Source organism: Podarcis gaigeae, assembly GCF_964106915.1.
Source record: "Podarcis gaigeae genome assembly, chromosome: 8".
NCBI classification, from domain to species: domain Eukaryota; kingdom Metazoa; phylum Chordata; class Lepidosauria; order Squamata; family Lacertidae; genus Podarcis; species Podarcis gaigeae.
Window position 1 is genome coordinate 78,913,881 of NC_139684.1, and position 18,356 is coordinate 78,932,236.

The following is an 18,356-nucleotide window of genomic DNA, read 5'->3' on the forward strand; positions in this document are numbered from 1 at the left end:
ATATATATATACAGCACCGCATAAGTGAAAAATGGCCCGTTTGGTCCACTATCTTGTTGTCACCATGGTGAACCAGATGCCTATGGGAAGTTCGCAAGCAGGATCTAATAGTGCCTATAGTGTTCAAGAGAGAAAATATCTCTTGAGGCTGGAAGCCAGCAACAGGCTTATTGACCCCCTTGAATTTATCTATACCTTTCCTTACGCCATCCAAGTTGGTGGCATTCAGGAGGAACTGTCATGTTGATGTACCTTAATGTACCCATTTCCTATATGTGGATGGTTTTGTAAACCCATCTCCCCATGTCTGTAGCGGCCTCTCTGACATGTGAGTTATGTCTGAGTCAAGGAAAAGACTGCAAAAACGCCACCATTCAGGAGTGTAATACGGCCATAAATCGGTTCTGCGTATCTGGCATTGGAGACGCCAAAATGGGTAAGTGAGAAGAACTTTCAGCCTTTTTGATCACCAAAACGTGAATTCCCAGACTCACTTTCTAAGGCCATATCTTAGTAATAAAGCACAGGATGTGGCTTTTCATAAAGCAGTGTTCTAGATCCTGTATTGCATGTAGGAAACAGAAGGAAATTCAAGTCGGTTCACATTTGAAGGTGAGCTTACCTACTTGGCTCTTTCCAAAACAATATGCAAAGCCAAACAAAGCCCTCCTTCCACATCCACACTTCTCCCATTTTTGCAATCCAGTTGTCCAGTCGTGTAATTTATATTTTATTCTATGTCTGTTCTCCTGCCAGATGAATCTAGAAATACCCTTTTGCCATTCCTTGAGGTGTCCTGTCTTGCCTATCACCTGTATCAACTGGAATAGAAACAGCACTCTATGCTGGTGAATTTTCATGAGGACTTTTCAAAAGTTCTCCATCCCTGCCTCACATTCAACAAATAGATAAAACTGGAGGTCTCTCTTTCCACTCCAGGCCGGGCCAGCCCAAGATATTGTGACACATCAGGCAAACCATGTAATGCTGCCCACCAGCCAGGCAGGGAAGAAGGGGGGACTGAAGATCTAGATCAGGAACAAGGGGGATGGGAATGGGGATCTACACTGGAATTATGTGGGAATAAGATGTACGTTGGCAACAAGGCTGGGAGGAGACCAGAAGCACCTCCTAATTGCCAAGAGGCGCCATTTGGAGGGGCTGCCAGGGAGGCCTGGCCTCCAAAGCAAAGCTGCAAAGGTGGCAGCTGCCTGCGATGCTTTCATTGGAGGCTGCCCCTGTGGAATATTTTCTCTTGTGTGGGTGAGCCATATCTCCAGGTGTAGTTATTTCCTTCCAATTCTTTCTTCTATAGGTATTTTTGGGAGAAAATTTGTTTTCAAGTCCTGTATCTATGCACTGTATTGCATCAGAGGCTATTCCAGTGCCACCGTAACATCAGCTATGTACATGTTGATCAAGACTTACTGCTGCAACACAGATATGTGCAACAGTGAAACTCTTGAACGTAAGTAGCAGCAGCAGTGGGCTGTTCAAGTGGGCTGGTTTCCCCAGGTGCATTCGCTTCCCTCTCCCTGCTGGGAAGACCCCTCCCCAGACCCCACCAACATCACTGCCACCCAGCCCTGACAGGAGCCGTTTCCAAGCAGGGCAGGGGCAACTCACCTTCCCCTTGGGGAGAGGAAGAGAGGTGGGGACTCCATGGACGTGAAGGGCAGCCTTCTCGGGAGAGTCTGCCTCCCTCCTACTGCCTCCAGCCCTTTTCAAACTGAAGACAGAAGCTCGGGTTGGGATTTGAACTGAGAACGTCAAAGCTTCAAGTTAGGCTGGGCTGAACTACATGTTGAGGCCTCCTCAGGTGTGACTGGTGAGCCACTATGATGCCTCTGGATTGGCCAGGCCTTCTACAACCATCCGCAACGTGGGCTCCAGCCTTTGCCAAGGGATCTGTGCATTCTAAGAGGATATCTGCATTACATAATAACATAGTAAAAATCAGCAAATATAAAAAACCCAAACCTATGTTTAAATACTATAAATATAGCACAAACACTTGAACAGTATGCAGCACCTGTTAGCAAAAATAACAAGGGAGCTTGACAGTTTTAACTTAGTCTAAGAAACACCCCTCTACTGATATTATTCACAGTCCCTGTCCTACAGCAGCTTCTGATATTTACCCATTTCTCCAAAGACCTCAACATTTTAAACTCAAAAAACCCTGTGAAACAGGTCAGGCTGAGAGATGGTAGCTGGCATAAGGTCACCCAGCAAGCGTCATGTCTTGAGCATGGATTTAAACCCTGGTTTCCCAGATTCTAGTCCAATTGTCTAACCACTACACCACACTGTCTCATTGATTTCCCAGAGCTCTAACCCTTCCTCCAAAACCTAGACTCCTCCTCTTTCTTTGATGCATTTTTAGAACTATTTTTAGCAGGACAGACTCCTTTCCCGTTTCTGTGCGAGGAATTTAATTTATTCAGGTTTGCATCCTTCTAAAGCAAATACTAATAAAACTATATTAGATACCATGGACTCCTGCGCCACCTACACAAATCCTTCCTTCACCTCTTGTTCCATTTTCCCTATTTGAAGATGTTGTCCTAAGCCGCAATTAGCTCTATGGAGGAAGGGGAAAGCAAGCAGTTAGTCCGGGTGCAGAGCCAGCCCACCCATGACGGCTTCGGTCCAGTAAACCTGATGGAGCGTCTCCACCCCCATCATTCTGCCCGGACACTGAGGTCCAGTGCCGAGGGCCTTCTGGTGGTTCCCTCGCTGTGAGAAGCCAAGTTACAGGGAACCAGTCAGAGGGCCTTCTCAGTAGTGGCACCCGCCCTGTGGAATGCCCTACAACCAGATGTCAAAGAGAAAAACAACTACAGTGGTGCCCCGCAAGACGAATGCCTCGCTAAACGAAAAACCCGCAAGACGAAAGGGTTTTCCGATTTTTTAGCGGCTTCGCAAGACGAATTTCCCTATGGGCTTGCTTCGCAAGACGAAAGCCCATAGGGAAATCTCCGGGGACAGTGGGGAAGCGCAGTGCGCCTTCTCCTCTGTTCCCGGACCTGTCCTAAGGCTTGCGGTGGGAGGTCCGGGAACAGAGGGGAAGGCGCGAAGGGCTTCTCCTCTGTTCCCGGGGCTTGCGGTGGGAGGAGGGTTTTTCCTCCCCACCGCCAACATTCAGAACAGCATTCTGAATGTTGGCGGTGGGGAGGAAAGCCCTCCTCCCACTGCAAGCCTTCAGGACAGGTCCGGGAACAGAGGGGAAGGTGCGCAGCTCTTCTCCTCTGTTCCCGGGGCTTGCGGTGGGAGGAGGGTTTTTCCTCCCCACCGCCAACATTCAGAACAGCATTCTGAATGTTGGCGGTGGGGAGGAAAGCCCTCCTCCCACTGCAAGCCTTCAGGACAGGTCCGGGAACAGAGGGGAAGGTGCGCAGCGCTTCTCCTCTGTTCCCGGGGCTTGCGGTGGGAGGAGGGTTTTTCCTCCCCACCGCCAACATTCAGAACAGCATTCTGAATGTTGGCGGTGGGGAGGAAAGCCCTCCTCCCACCGCAAGCCTTCAGGACAGGTCCGGGAACAGAGGGGAAGGTGCGCAGCCTGCTGCCCCGCGCGAGGGGCGCTCTTAAGCAGAGCGCCCCTCGCGCGGGGCCGACATTCGCCGCTTGGAGAGCCTTGCGGGGAAGTCCTGCAGGGTTCCCCAAGCTGCGAATGTCTGCGCCGCGCAAGGGGCGCTCTGCTTAAGAGCGCCCCTCGCGCGGGGCAGCAGGCTGCTATCCGCAGCTTGGAGAGCCCTCTGGACCTCTTCTGAAGGCGGGTGGGGGGCAAAAGTCTTTGTCCCCCCTGCCAGCCTTCCCGGGGGATTTTAAAATGCTGGCGGACGGCAGCGCTGCTGCCCGCCAGCATTTTAAGATCGCCCCGGACAGCGGAGAAGTCCTCCGCTGTCCCGGGGTTTTTAAAATGCTGGCGGGCGGCAGCGAAGGCTTCGCTGCCGCCCGCCAGCATTTTAAAATCGCCCCAGGACAGCGGAGAAGTCTCCGCTGTCCCGGGAAGGGGGGGAAAGACTTTGTATGTTTGTATGCAAAGACTTTCGCCCCCCCCCCCCCGTCGGCCTTCAGAAGAGGTCGGGGGACAGACTGTCCCCAAACCTGGTCTGAAGGCGGTTTCCATAGGAACGCATTGATTGATTTTCAATGCATTCCTATGGGAAACCGTGCTTCGCAAGACGAAAAACTCGCAAGACGAAAAGACTTGCGGAACGAATTAATTTCGTCTTGCGAGGCACCACTGTACCAGACTTTTAGAAGACATATGAAGGCAGCTCTGTTTAGGGAAGCTGTAGTAACGGTCGCCTCCAACCTCTTGCCCCTCCCTTCTCCTGCCTCTGCTCTCCGGCCAGGCAAGGACGCACCAGGGCAGGGTTGGCAGACGTATTACTTTTATCAAACAAAAACAAATAGGTCTCAGTAGAGCTGCCACCACTCCCTCTTGTCCAGGGGACCCAAAATCACAACCCAGGGAGAAGGCTGTGACCCGTTATCTTGGCCGTCCCCCTACTCCACAAGCTGTATCCACAGTCTTGCAGGCTGAAGTTCTACGGTAGAGCGTAACCAGGCGTAAGGCTAGGACTTAGCTATTCCCCCCGGAAAGGCACACAACTAAAACAGTTTCATACTAAAAAGATTTATTTTAAAATAACATAAGAAACATGCTAAAATAGCAGGCACTTCTTTTGAGCATTACATATAAGAAAATAACAAATTGGTATAGTATGACTAAGTCTACATACTCACAACTCTAACACAAAGATAGGACAGTTGATGTTCTTTAGGACTCTGCTAGTCGAAGACGATTGAAGATCTCCATCTCAAAAGATGAATAGTGGCCTATTAAGCTGGAACAATAGAGCCTGGCATCTTTGTGATTTGCAGAGTAAGGGCAAAGAGCAGATAATCCTCTGATCTTTTATTCCCAATTCACAACCTGCGTCGTAACTTTCAAGCCAATCATAAGACTCAAATTATTTTTGAATGCGCCAATGATCGGCTTGCTGGTCAATCAATTTACCTTTTGACAGCTGGGCCAATTTAGAATTCAACTTTTAATCAAAGGCTTCCTCCCTTCCGTGGAAACTAACCAGCGATACATTCCCAAGCAATTCAAGGACAGATAGCATCACTGGGAGGGGGGATGTTCACACATTCGAACACAGGTGTTAAATCAAGACTTCCTTGGTTCTAATAAACCTTTCAGCTGAGGAGTCAGCTAGTCTGGGGTTTTAAAGATACACAACTCCTTTCCCAGGGTCCTTGTGGCTGATGAAACTCCCACAAGGCCTCACTCTCTTTGCTTGACCAAAGAATAATTTTCTAAATATTACTAACTTTACTACACCCTCCCCTCTAAGATGAAATTAGAGGGTGAAGTCCCATAATTTCATCAAAGAAAATTATTTACACACTGAGGTAGATCATCCGGTCCAGGGGGCTCTAGCAGCTTTAAACATACAACACTAACAACACCCCCCTAATCCGATAGTTACACAGTTTCCAGACAGTACTCCATAATAACATCTCAGGGCACAGATTGGTACATTCTAGACAAAGTATCAGCAACAACATTGTTCTTTCCTGCAATGTGAGTGACTTTAAACTGAAAATCTTGAAGGGCCATGCTCCACCTAAGCAGCTTCTGATTCGATGATTTTACCCTTTCCAACCAACACAGTGGAGAATGATCAGTTTGAACCTCAAAGGAATTACCCCACAGATAAGGCCGCAGTTTGGTCAGAGCCCAGACCAAAGCAAAACACTCTTTCTCGATGGTGGAGTAATTTTGTTCAGAAGTGACCAACTTTTTTCTTAGGTAAACCACAGGACGCCAATTCCCTTCTTTATCTTCTTGGAGCAAAACTGCTCCTAGCCCCGTTTGACTGGCATCAGTTTGCACTACAAACAGACCTCTTTGATCAGGAGCCAGCATGACTTGGGAGCTCATAAGGGCGTGCTTTAACAAATCAAAGGCCCTCTGACACTCCTCAGTCCAATTTACTTTAACTGGCAAAGATTTCTTACAAAGGTTGGTAAGAGGAGCAGCTAGGGTTGCAAAGTGATTAACAAAGCGCCTGTAATAATTCACCAACCCTATAAAAGACTGTACATCCTTTTTCACGATGGGGCGAGGCCATTCTTGAATGCACTGCACTTTGGCCTCTAAGGTCTTGATGTTTCCCGACCCCACTCTGAATCCCAAATACACCACTTCTCCTTGGGCAAACTGACATTTAGATATTTTAACAGTCAGGTTCGCCTCTTGCAACCGGGCCAAAACTCTCTGCACATGCTTAAGGTGTTCTGGCCACGTCTCAGAAAAGATTGCTAGATCATCCAAATAAGCACAGCAAAATTCATTCAGGTCATGAATCAGGGAGTTGACTAGCCGTTGGAAAGCTGCAGGAGCATTCCGCAATCCAAACGGCAATACTTTGAACTGGTACAGGCCAACATGAGTAACAAAAGCAGACTTTTCAGAAGCTTCTGGGGACAGCGGGATTTGCCAATAACCTTTTGTCAAATCCATGACTGTAATGAATTTCGCCCGTCCCAGCTTCTCAATCAAAGTGTCAATTCTAGGCAAAGGAAACACATCAGGAACAGTGACTAAATTAATCTTTCTATAGTCCACGCAAAAACGAATGGATCCATCGGGTTTTGGAACCAGTACTATGGGAGAAGCCCAAGCACTTTTACTAGGTTCTATAACTCCCAACTCCAGCATTTCCTTCAGTTCAGTCTCAATGTTCTGCGCATGTGCTTCACCAACTCGGTATGGACGTGAGGAAATAGGGGGACTGTCCCCCGTAACAAAATGATGCTGGGTCAAGTGAGTCTTACCAGGCTTGGTGCTAAACGTGTTGCTATAAGGTTGCAGTGCCTCATAGAGCTCTTTAGCTTGAGTCTCACTTAAAGTCGGCAGCTGTAACACATCAGAAATGCTTCCAGCCTGTTTGTATTCAGTTAAAAGATCCACAGGTGAAGCAGGCACCTCCTCCTGACTCCGAGTAATGGCCAGCACAGAGATCTTTTGTTCAACACACTCTTTCAAAGAATTAACATGATACTCTCGAGCAGTGGGGTGCAATTCCTTGCAACTTACAAGGTAACGCACAGGACTCAGCCTCGCTTCCACAACACCAGGACCTTGCCATTTCACATCTAACTTGTGGGGGCGAGACGGTCTTAAAATCCATAACTGATCTCCCACCCCAAATTGTTTGCACACAGCTCTGGCATCATGTACCCTTTTTTGTTCTAATCGGGCACTCTCCAAATTCTCTTTGGCCAATTGCCAGACTTCTGCCAGAGTTCCTTTTAATTGGGCAAAATACTCACTAACAGAAGGCAGTTTTATCTCTTCCTCAGAACCTTCCCACTCTTTTCTGAGCATCGAGAGGGGGGTATTCAGAAGCTTCCCAAAAATTAACTGATTAGGTGCAAACCCAAGGCTTCTTTGATGGGCATCATTATAAGCAGCCACCACCAGAGGTAAATCTTGGTCCCAGCTGGAACCGTGGGCCAGGGCATACTTGCGCAGCATCTGAACCAAGGTCTTTTGCACTCTTTCCACCAACCCATTTCCCTGATGCTGATAAGCAATGGAGGTATGGTGGTGAACCTCAGACAAACGCAAGACCTCCTGGGTTACTTTAGCCATGAAATTAGTTCCCAAATCACTCACCAGTACCTTGGGAATCCCTAAGGAACAGAAGGCAGAAATTAAAGCCTTAACCAGACTATTAGCAGAGGTGTTGTTCAAACTTGTGGCATAGACATAACGAGATGCATAATCAATGATCACACATAGAAATTGCTTTCCTGAACGGGTTTTTGGTAAGGGACCCACTAAATCAATTCCCCACTTCTCCAAAACATTTGCTTCTAAAGGGACGCTCTGTAACTCGTTAGGTAAATTATCGCGGTCATTTCCCACCTTCTGGCAAATCACACAAGAACGCACATATGCTTTAGTAGTTTGGTACACATTAGGCCAGTAAAAATAACGAGTCAGCCTTTCTAAAGTCTTTTGCAGTCCCATATGACCTGCCAAGCCGTCTTCATGGGCTAAGCTGAGAACGGTAGATCGTTTCTTTTCTGGAACCACTAGCTGTAAAACAAAGTCCTTGTCTCTCACCTTCTTTGGTACAAATTGTCGATACAAAAGTCCCTTTTTATACACAAATTGGGCCCTTTTTGTTCCTCGAGGAGGGGTTCCGACTGCCTCCCGACAATCCTGCAAGGAGGGGTCAGCCCTTTGCTCAGCAGCAAACTCTCCCAAATCTCCCAATTCAACAGAACCATTAAGGTCCTTCCCGGCATCCTCCGTCAAGACAGGCAACTCTCCCTCCCCTCCGGGTTTTCCTTCCAACCCTTTCTCAGGCTCCACCACATCCTTCCCTGCCGGGGAGAGGGTGGGGGAGGTTGCTTCGGATACTGGATTCACATTTAACTGTTGTTGTAAATAAACTTGGAACCCAAGATCATTCCCAACCAAAACGGGACTTTTGCAGACTTCTGGATCATGGACAATTACCAAGTGGTCCCCACTATAACCTTTGTATTTAAGGGGAACTATTGCTGTTGGCTGCAAAATTTCCTCCACTCCGTAAGGACTGATTTTTAAGGGTCTGTCCTGCATCTGACTGGGCAAAACCAAGTCCTTCGAAACGCTAGTGATGTCAGACCCAGTGTCCCGATACGAGTTCACAACAGTTTTATTGATTTCTATAGGGGCAGAAAACTCCAAATTCGCCCAATTCACATGGGGTGATTTTCGAATCCCTTGGGTGCAAACAGGACCTACAGTAAGAACAGATTCTTCAGGTTTACTCACAACAGGTGTTACCCCACCCTCCTCTTCCGGAGCCAAACTCTCCACCGCTCCAGATTTTACCGGTTTCTCCTCCCAATCTTCCTCCTGCTGCTGTATCATGCGAACAGCAGGGGTGGAGGTAAGGGCGGGGGGCTTTTTTCCAGCAAGCTGGGGACAGGCTGCTTTCATGTGCCCCGGTTTTTTGCAGAAGAAACACAGTCCAGAACTCGGGGGCACTTTAGCACGCTCTCCCCCAGCAGCAACAGAGTCTTTAACAGGTGTAGGCAATCCCTTACTGGATTCTTTGATGGGGGGGGCGGACTTTCCCGAAGCCGCTGTAGACTTATACATATTACTCTGTCCTTTATTAACAAGATGGGTGCGGTTCAGCCAAAAAGATTCAGCAAGGGCGGTAGCTTCTGCTAGCGTCTTCGGTTTTTTATCGGCCACCAAGCTAACAATTTCAGGGGACAGGGAGCGCATCAGTTGTTCAATCAGCATCAGCTGTTTGATTTCTTTCACATCCTCCACCCCCTCGGCCGCAAGCCACAGTTCGAAATTTTGGGCCATTTTTGCAGAAAAAACCGCAATGTTGTCAGTAAGCCCACCCTTTTCCACTTTCCTGAAAGCTTTGCGATAATGTTCAGGGTGTAAGCCATGCCGCTGCATGACTAACCTCTTAAAGCTTTCATAGTCATTTATTTCTTCCAAAGGGAGATGTCCCATAAGCTCCGACAAATCACCACAAACTAGGGGCCGTAGCACAGCCATATAAAGTTCTGGCGCCACTCCCATGTCCCGGCAAGTCACCTCAAACAAATTTAGGTAACTAAGGACATCCGTGGGGGGGTGGTATTTCTGGAACACCTTCCAGTTGAGATTACTTAAAGTCAGTCCTGGAGGGGACCGTTGGTTTCGATCTCCCCCCCTCCTCGGGACAAATTCATACCTTGGCGCAAGGTTGGGAGGCAGTTGCCCCTCAGCACATAGCTGTTCCGCTGCTGTTGTTGCGTGTCCACGCAATGGTCTCCAGAAGAACTCCTCCTCCTCCTCCTCCTCTGCCAAGTACCTCCGCACCGGCACACGCATCTCTCGAGCCCCAACCGGTGAGTAGACTCTGCTTGGGCTGAACGAACGCTGTCTCACCTTCCGACGGGTGTCAGGCGCAGGCTGCTGTTCCCGGCGGCAGTCTCCCATAGTCACCTCCTGGAACTGCTGCGGCAAATCTTGGTAGTCAGGTGCCATCCGGCTGACTCTTGGTCTCATAGAGTAGCCCATCTGGGGAAACTTCTCCCGGCAGCGGAATCCACCGTTCACCGGATCTCGAACCCACTCTACGTCATAACCCTCCGAGACGTCCATCTCTCCAGGTTCTGTATAAACAGAATAGTTCTTCCTAGGACGGGTGGAGGCCCTCGCCGCCTCCACCTCCTCACGAGGAGATAGCTTTTGCTTAACGGGAGTACCCCTCCCTCCGTCCACAATGCAGGACTCTCTCTGACCCTTCCGGATCACACTGGCATCCACCAGTTCTTCTTCTGACCCTGTTTCCGAGTCATTTGAAAACCAGGAAGCGGATTTCACTCCAGGGCTCACAGCTTTAGGAGGTTCGGTTTCCACCGGGAGAGAGCTATCTTCTCCCTCTCCTCCCCATTGATCTAAAGTCTGTAACGATTGCTGTTGCGAAACTGTCCTCCATGCTCCTAACTATCACTATCCAAAAAAACAAACCACCTGTAACCCACAAAAGATTCGTGCCAAGTTTAAAAAATCAAGGTGCCTTTCCGTGGGAAGTCCAATCCCACACTGCTGCCAACCATGTAGTAACGGTCGCCTCCAACCTCTTGCCCCTCCCTTCTCCTGCCTCTGCTCTCCGGCCAGGCAAGGACGCACCAGGGCAGGGTTGGCAGACGTATTACTTTTATCAAACAAAAACAAATAGGTAGAGCTGCCACCACTCCCTCTTGTCCAGGGGACCCAAAATCACAACCCAGGGAGAAGGCTGTGACCCGTTATCTTGGCCGTCCCCCTACTCCACAAGCTGTATCCACAGTCTTGCAGGCTGAAGTTCTACGGTAGAGCGTAACCAGGCGTAAGGCTAGGACTTAGCTATTCCCCCCGGAAAGGCACACAACTAAAACAGTTTCATACTAAAAAGATTTATTTTAAAATAACATAAGAAACATGCTAAAATAGCAGGCACTTCTTTTGAGCATTACAGATAAGAAAATAACAAATTGGTATAGTATGACTAAGTCTACATACTCACAACTCTAACACAAAGATAGGACAGTTGATGTTCTTTAGGACTCTGCTAGTCGAAGACGATTGAAGATCTCCATCTCAAAAGATGAATAGTGGCCTATTAAGCTGGAACAATAGAGCCTGGCATCTTTGCGATTTGCAGAGTAAGGGCAAAGAGCAGATAATCCTCTGATCTTTTATTCCCAATTCACAACCTGCGTCGTAACTTTGAAGCCAATCATAAGACTCAAATTATTTTTGAATGCGCCAATGATCGGCTTGCTGGTCAATCAATTTACCTTTTGACAGCTGGGCCAATTTAGAATTCAACTTTTAATCAAAGGCTTCCTCCCTTCCGTGGAAACTAACCAGCGATACATTCCCAAGCAATTCAAGGACAGATAGCATCACTGGGAGGGGGGATGTTCACACATTCGAACACAGGTGTTAAATCAAGACTTCCTTGGTTCTAATAAACCTTTCAGCTGAGGAGTCAGCTAGTCTGGGGTTTTAAAGATACACAACTCCTTTCCCAGGGTCCTTGTGGCTGATGAAACTCCCACAAGGCCTCACTCTCTTTGCTTGACCAAAGAATAATTTTCTAAATATTACTAACTTTACTACAGAAGCTTTTAATGTTTAACAGATTGTTGCATTTTAATATTTTGTTGGAAGCCGCCCAAAGTGGCTGGGGAAACGCGGCCGGATGGGCGGGGTATTATTATTATTATTATTATTATTATTATTATTATTATTATTAGGCAAGGTGAGATGACCTCCTCAGGGAGCAGGATCCACAGGGTCAATAGAGGCAGCTTCTAAGGAATGCTTTACCTTCTGCTGCTGCTGCTGCCGCTGCCACCAACACAGTAGAGCACACCTTGGAGGCTGGAAATGAGTGTCAGGGGGGGGGAATTACCACACACACAGCACTACGTACTTCCCTTTAGCAATCACCCCACCCTGGTGTATACTGTTATTTACAGCACTATAACAAAGAATTATGGGAGTGGTAGTTTGTTAAGGGTGCTGAGAGTTGATAGGAAAACCCCTATTCCCCTCACAGAGCTACGGTTCAGCAATCAACCCCCACAAAATAGTTCTTATTATCACCATCAGTCTCCAGCACTGAACGTGTTGGCCTAGTGTGGGGCACCAAGGAGAGTTTGGCTGTCTGGCTGGTGTACTGACCACCTAGTGCAGCAGCAGCCACCCTGTCAGGCCTGTTGGATGTGGTGGCCGGCTGGGCCTTGGAATTCCCCAACCTACTGATAGATAGATAATTTATTACGGTCAAAGACCAGCTCACATAACATAACACAATAAAAACAGTGTTCATAAAGATAAAATATACAATTGGAGCAGATTGCAGCTCATGAGTTAAAATTAAGATATATACATACAACCGTACAACTGAGATTTGGGCTACCATAAAAAATTGACCCTGAGGCGCCTCAAAGGGCAACTTCAGCATTTCCCTAGTAAGCTATTTTATTCTAGAGGATGATCTGCGCCTACAAATCTGGGTGGAGAATCTGGCTACCAGCCAGGTTGTCTTATGATCTTTGCCTAAGAGGAGAGAATTAAGTTTAGACTTGTCTGAAAGATCGGCGAGCCTCTTCAGCAAAGGATCAATGGTGTCTCTACGAATCTCAACATAAAAAGGACATCTAAAAATATATGTTCGAGGCTTCCTATTTCCCCTAATGGGCAGGTGCAAAGTCTCTGTGTGTACGGGACCCTTCTCTAGGACCCTTCCAGAACCGGTGAGGGTAGCAGGCCATGAATTTTATGTCTTACCGCCATAATTTTTCCCATTGTTCCATGTAAATATTATAACCCAAATCTTGTGCCCATCTCACCATTACAGCTTTCACTTGTTCTTCGTTTACCTCCCATTCCAATAGGGGGTCGTATACACGGGAGATATATTTTCCTTTACCTTGTATCAATGCTTTTTCAAATTCTGATGTTTCTTTTGCAAGTCCTGTTTTTTTATCAATGGTTAATCTTTGATGAATTTAAAATATTGCAGCCAGTCTGTTAGGTGCCCTTTAATTTCTTCATATTTTTTCAGTATAGGTTCATTCTATTGTCCTTCTACTAATAATCAGTATGTGGCCCATTCCCCATTCATATTCTTTTTCTTAACTGCCTGTGCTTCTGCAGGTAAGGTCCACAGAGGGATCTTACAGGTTTAACCTGTATTTTCATTAACTGTTTTTTCTTTTTCTTCTACTTTATATTGTAATTTTATTGGTGTTAGCCGCACCAAGCCCGGTTCTGGCCGGGGACGGCGGTGCATAAATTATTGTTGTTGTTGTTGTTATTATTATTATTATTATTATCATCATCATCATCTACCATTTTTTCCTAGGTAAAATTGTAATTTCACCTAGAACTAACACATCTTTTTCCAGAAGAGATGAGTTTTCTTTTTCTTCCCCTCTCTAAGAAAGAGGGCAATTTTGTAGTATTTCATCACCATCTTGTGTGTTTCTGTAGATACCATTTTGTCTCTCAGAATCCCCTCCAATGGTGCTCAGTGCTAAGCCCAATTGCTTAAAGCAGTATCCTTGTGCTTGAAATGTATGCTGTGAATGTGGCCCCGGTCAGAAATCTCTTGCACCATGCCTTAATGTAGCCCTGGATGAATGGAGCAAGGCTGGAGCACTATACTTGTAGTGCTGGGAGCTGGTACACATCCCTCTTGGAAGGGGGAGCACAATTCCCACCCCTCACAGACAGCCAGATGTGGTTGGAAGCTGCAAACTAACTGCAAGGTTGGGGTGGTGTGGTGATTGTTTTACAGTGCCAGACCCTGAGGAGAGGGAGCTCAATGGGATGAAGTGCCCAAGTTGCTACTCCTTCACAAGTGATCAGTGCCAGTCCAAGAAAACCGTCAGCTGCAGAAATAACGAGGACCGCTGCTTCTACTATGGGGGTAGCATCAGTCTTGGTGAGTCTCTGCATCCGGTAAGTGCAGCTAGGGCATTTAAAGCAGCATCACGCCACCTTGAGCAGTCAGGCTTAGCCAAAAAATATGTTGGCAAGGGTGCTGAAAGTTATTAGGAGACGCTGCTCCCCTCACAGTGTGTCTGGGATAGTCAAGAGCTCAAGGAGGAGGGATGGGTGAGCAGAGGAGGCGGGTGGAGGAGCATCCAGGGGAGGGGCTAGTGATATGTGGGTTTCTGTGCCACCTGTGAGGCAGCTCCTGGTGGTGGTGGAAGAGAGGCAGGAGCGGGAGACCAGGAAGCCGGATACAAAGCAGGAGAAAGAGGCAGGAGAAGAGTTGCAGGACATCTCTTTTTCTTCCGATTCATCCACCCTCCCTCAGAGTCTGGAGAACTTGTGGTGCTCCTAGAGAAAGTCATAGCTTTGGAAACTGTGGATCCTCCCTGCACTTCCACTTGTTCCATGCCTAGAAAGCACAATTCCAATTGGTTTTCCACTTACACATCCAGCAGAATGGATGAGCCCTAGGTGCGTTCAGGACACAGAGCTACCATTTCCATGATTTTCTTGGAAAAGGGGTTGATTGTTAAACCACTCTGGGAATTAGGCTTAGCCAAGGGAGGATGGTTAATGCTACTCTGCTGAGCAAGACAAGTTCTTGTGACTCACAAAACTTAGGTAGCTTGCAGTCAGGCCCAGGCTGCTGCTGTCACCCCCAATACCAGAACAAGCTGGGAGTTTGTAATCCACAATCTTAGTTCTCCATCGCTTTAGCTTGAACTAAGAACTGGACCATAGAGTTCCACTGGAACCTGAAGTGCAGCAGGCAGAATAGACTGCTCTATGAGCAAGTGTAGATGTGCCCCATGGTGGTGGACAGCTGCCAGGAACATACTGGTGACAGCCAGATGTATATCGAACTAGTATTCCATATTGTGCTGTTCTGAAAACTACAAGATCGTCGATAAACCTTGATGAATTTCTGCCTGGAATCCTGTAGCTGTTTATTCCATTTTTTCCCAGCAACTTCTTAAAACATTTTTGTTTAGACACGCCTATCCAGACATGTGGCACATGAGTGGCGCTGTGGGTTAAACCACAGAGCCTAGGACTTGTCGATCAGAAGGTCGGTGGTCCGAATCCTTGCGACAGGGTGAGCTCCCATTGCTCGGTCCCTGCTCCTGACATCCTAGCAGTTCAAAAGCACATCAAAGTGCGAGTACCGTAGATAAATAGGTACCGCTCCAGCAGGAAGGTAAACGGCATTTCCATGTGCTGCTGTGGTTCACCAGAAGCGGCTTAGTCATGCTGGTCACATGACCTGGAACCTGTATGCCGGCTCCCTTGGCCAATAAAGCGAGATGAGCTCCGCAACCCCAGAGTCGGTCACGAATGGATCTGATTGTCAGCGGTCCCTTTACCTTTACTCTATCCAGACATGTAGATTGGACGCACTCTATTCCCTTTTGCTGTTCATTCTAATGAGTTTTAAATATTTTAATAGTTTTAACTGCTTGTATCGCTAATGTTAATATTTCTTGTAAACCCCTGGTGATTTTTACTGTAGTCACGAGGTATATTGATTTTGTTAAATAAAAATACATCCTAAAATTTGGATCTTAATTGGGGAGGGCCCCTCATGTCTAGGGACCAAAGGTGTCCCTCTAGGACTCTCTCTCTTTGGCCCTTCGAATCCTACTTAGCCACACCTCCTCTCCCTAGGCCACACCCTTCACAAGCCCCACTTTATACCCTACCTGAACGCTTTGTCCTCACTGGATTGCCCACACACGTTTCTGGTTATGCCCTTCTTTTTGAGGGACAGAGTTTTGGATTCCAAAAGTGTGGGAAGGTTTATATAATTTAGCAGAGTCCCCTGTTTGAGTTTATGCAGGAACAAGCAGGTTGCTAACTCGTTTGAGTCCTATCAATAATTATACCTTCCTGGTTGATAATCCCTTTCTGTCCCTCTTAAAGAAAACAAACATGAATCTGAATCATATTAACATAAACTACTTTACTATCAGATTCATTCATGTTTACAGAGTTGTTCCTGAAGGCAGGCTTAGGTTACATAACAGATAAACTATATACTAGATAGTAGTGAATCATGAGAAGACTGCATCCGAGCAGTTACCAGTTAACACTCCTTGCAGCATCCGACCAACAGGCCAACTGACAAAACTCCCTGCCACATAGAGGCAGTTAGTCCTCTCGCGGGATGTTGGACTTGACTTGCAGCTTTATATCCCACAAAAAGCACCTCTGTGTTTCTTTCCAACAGGGGATACCAAGCTAAAGGCTGCTGCCCGAGGCTGTACGACGGCATATATGTGTAACTTCATCAGTGGAACAGACATTGCGTTTCGAAATTACAGCGTCCTGACCACTAGAGCAGAGTGCTCCGTAGCAAAACACTCTGTCTATGAACTGTAGCTGAGAGAGAGAAAGGAAATCTTTTCCAGAAGAACCCACTTCCAGAAGAACCAACAATTCCAGAAGAACCCACAACTTCCAGAAGAACCCACAATTTAGGGAAATCGGCTGCCTTGTGCTTGAAGCAGGGGAGGTCTCAGCCTGAAGCCCCCCAGCCTTTATTTCCAGAATTCTAGAAGCTCCTCCTCAAGGAAAGGCTGTATTTGACTTTCAAAATAAATATATATGGCCAATAATGAGTGTTGTATCGTGTGTTTTTTCCAAATGCAACATTTGTTGGGGGGTACATTTGTCAGAGATGTAGGGGCATAGGAGCTAACTCCTAGGAGCTGTGTGGGCTTTGGCCCCCACAATAAAATATTTGAGGTGGCTGCCCCCCCCCACGTTAATGGGCATTGCTATTCTACACTGCATCATGTGATCAGTTATGCAGGACAGGGCTTGCCTGGGCGGCCACAATATTTTATTCTAGACATCACAGGGAAGGGGCTAGTGATTTCTGGGGTTCTGTGCCACTCCTAGTGGTGTTCCTGGAGAAGTCAGAAGGAGGAGACCAGGAGAAGGAGGAGAGAGGAAAAGATCTGCAAGGGGTCTCTTTTTCTCCTCCCTTCCACACACGTAGTTTGGAGAAACAAAATAAAAAAATTCCTTCCAGAAGAATTCCTTCCTTCCTTACAGACCAACTAAGTTCGTTATTGGTGTGAGCTTTCATGTGCATGCACATGTCTTCAGATAGTTTGGAGAGTTTGCAGTGCACCCACAGGCAGTCATAATTTTGGAAACCTCTGGATCCCACACACACACACTTCCACTTGTCCCATGGTTTTCCACATGAACCATCCTTTCCGGGCACAGGTCTGATTGGTTTTGCCTTGCCCCACTGCCAGTGGTGGAGATTCATGCTCCGGCACCAGGGGGCAGAGAGCAGGCTGGCGCAGAGCTGGCGAGCTTCCAGGAGCAGCCGGGATCAAGTTGCCAGGAGCAGTGTGCTTCCCCCACACGCCTCTTCCTCCGCCAGTGCCCACTGCTTTCCTCCCAGGAAATCTGCAGAAAAACCTGATTGCTGTTTGTTCCGATTCAGCACTAAACCACAGGATTTTTCGCAGGGGAAAGTGGTGCAGAGGTTTGGGTGACACTTGGCTGTGTTCAGGACACAGAGCTGCCGTTTCCTTTTTCCTTTTGAAATTTGTATAATTCATTTTTTCATAACATATTTCAATTTAAACATATCATTCACCTTCACATTTGGATTCCCAGAATCCCTTGACTTCCCCCCGCCCCTCTCTGGCTTCCATATCTATCCTTTTCTTCAGCTTATCTTTATTTTTTCCAATTTGCTATATCTATTATTAACTTCTCCATTATATTTTGTACTTTACAAGTATTACTCTAATCCTGCCAAAGTTTTTAGTTGTTTACAATGTTCTCTTAAATACTTTATAAATTTTCCCCATTCTCTCTCAAACTTCTTCTCGTCCTGATCTCTCATTCTCCCCTTCACTTTTGCCATTTTGGCATAGTCCATCATATCCATCATCCAGTCTTCTTTGGTTGGAACTTTATCCTCTTTCCATCTCCGGACCAATAGTATTCTCACTGCTGTCATTGCCTACATTAAAGGTTTTTATTGCTCTCTCTCAGCTGGCAACAAAGACTGCTCTGTTAGCAAAAATTGGCACCTCGCTTGGAGGCGATGGGGTAGGCAGGGCACCCAAAGGTGTGCTGCATGGGAGCCTTTTATAATTTGTTTAGGGTCAATTTATAGAGCATCCCATTTCAAACTTGGATTTTCTAGAAGCACCTGCGAGAGACAATTGGAAAGAAATAGCTACATCTGCTAAAAAATAATAATCCTGTCATTGCTTATCAAAATGATGCATTCTACCATATT

General features: G+C 47.0%; 1 protein-coding gene and 2 long non-coding RNA genes across 3 annotated transcripts in view; 1 reads left to right on the forward strand and 2 right to left on the reverse strand.

Annotated features, from left to right (window-relative positions):
* Window positions 1–18,356, reverse strand: part of LOC310850121 — a 47,852-nt gene that overhangs the window by 1,944 nt on the left and 27,552 nt on the right. The gene's annotated exons all lie outside the window — the stretch shown is intronic.
* LOC310850119 (phospholipase A2 inhibitor and Ly6/PLAUR domain-containing protein-like) lies at window positions 1,398–16,465 on the forward strand (the record flags this gene model as incomplete). The annotated part of the gene is made up of 3 exons (XM_083751238.1): window positions 1,398–1,468; window positions 13,887–14,033; window positions 16,314–16,465. The coding sequence occupies exons 1-3, from the start codon at window positions 1,405–1,407 to the stop codon at window positions 16,463–16,465; spliced, it is 363 nt and encodes a 120-aa protein (XP_083607364.1). The 5' UTR covers window positions 1,398–1,404.
* LOC310850120 lies at window positions 15,955–16,672 on the reverse strand. The gene is made up of 2 exons (XR_014567228.1): window positions 16,535–16,672; window positions 15,955–16,485 (listed from the first exon to the last, which is right to left on the reverse strand). It is a non-coding gene; the product is annotated as an uncharacterized lncRNA (long non-coding RNA).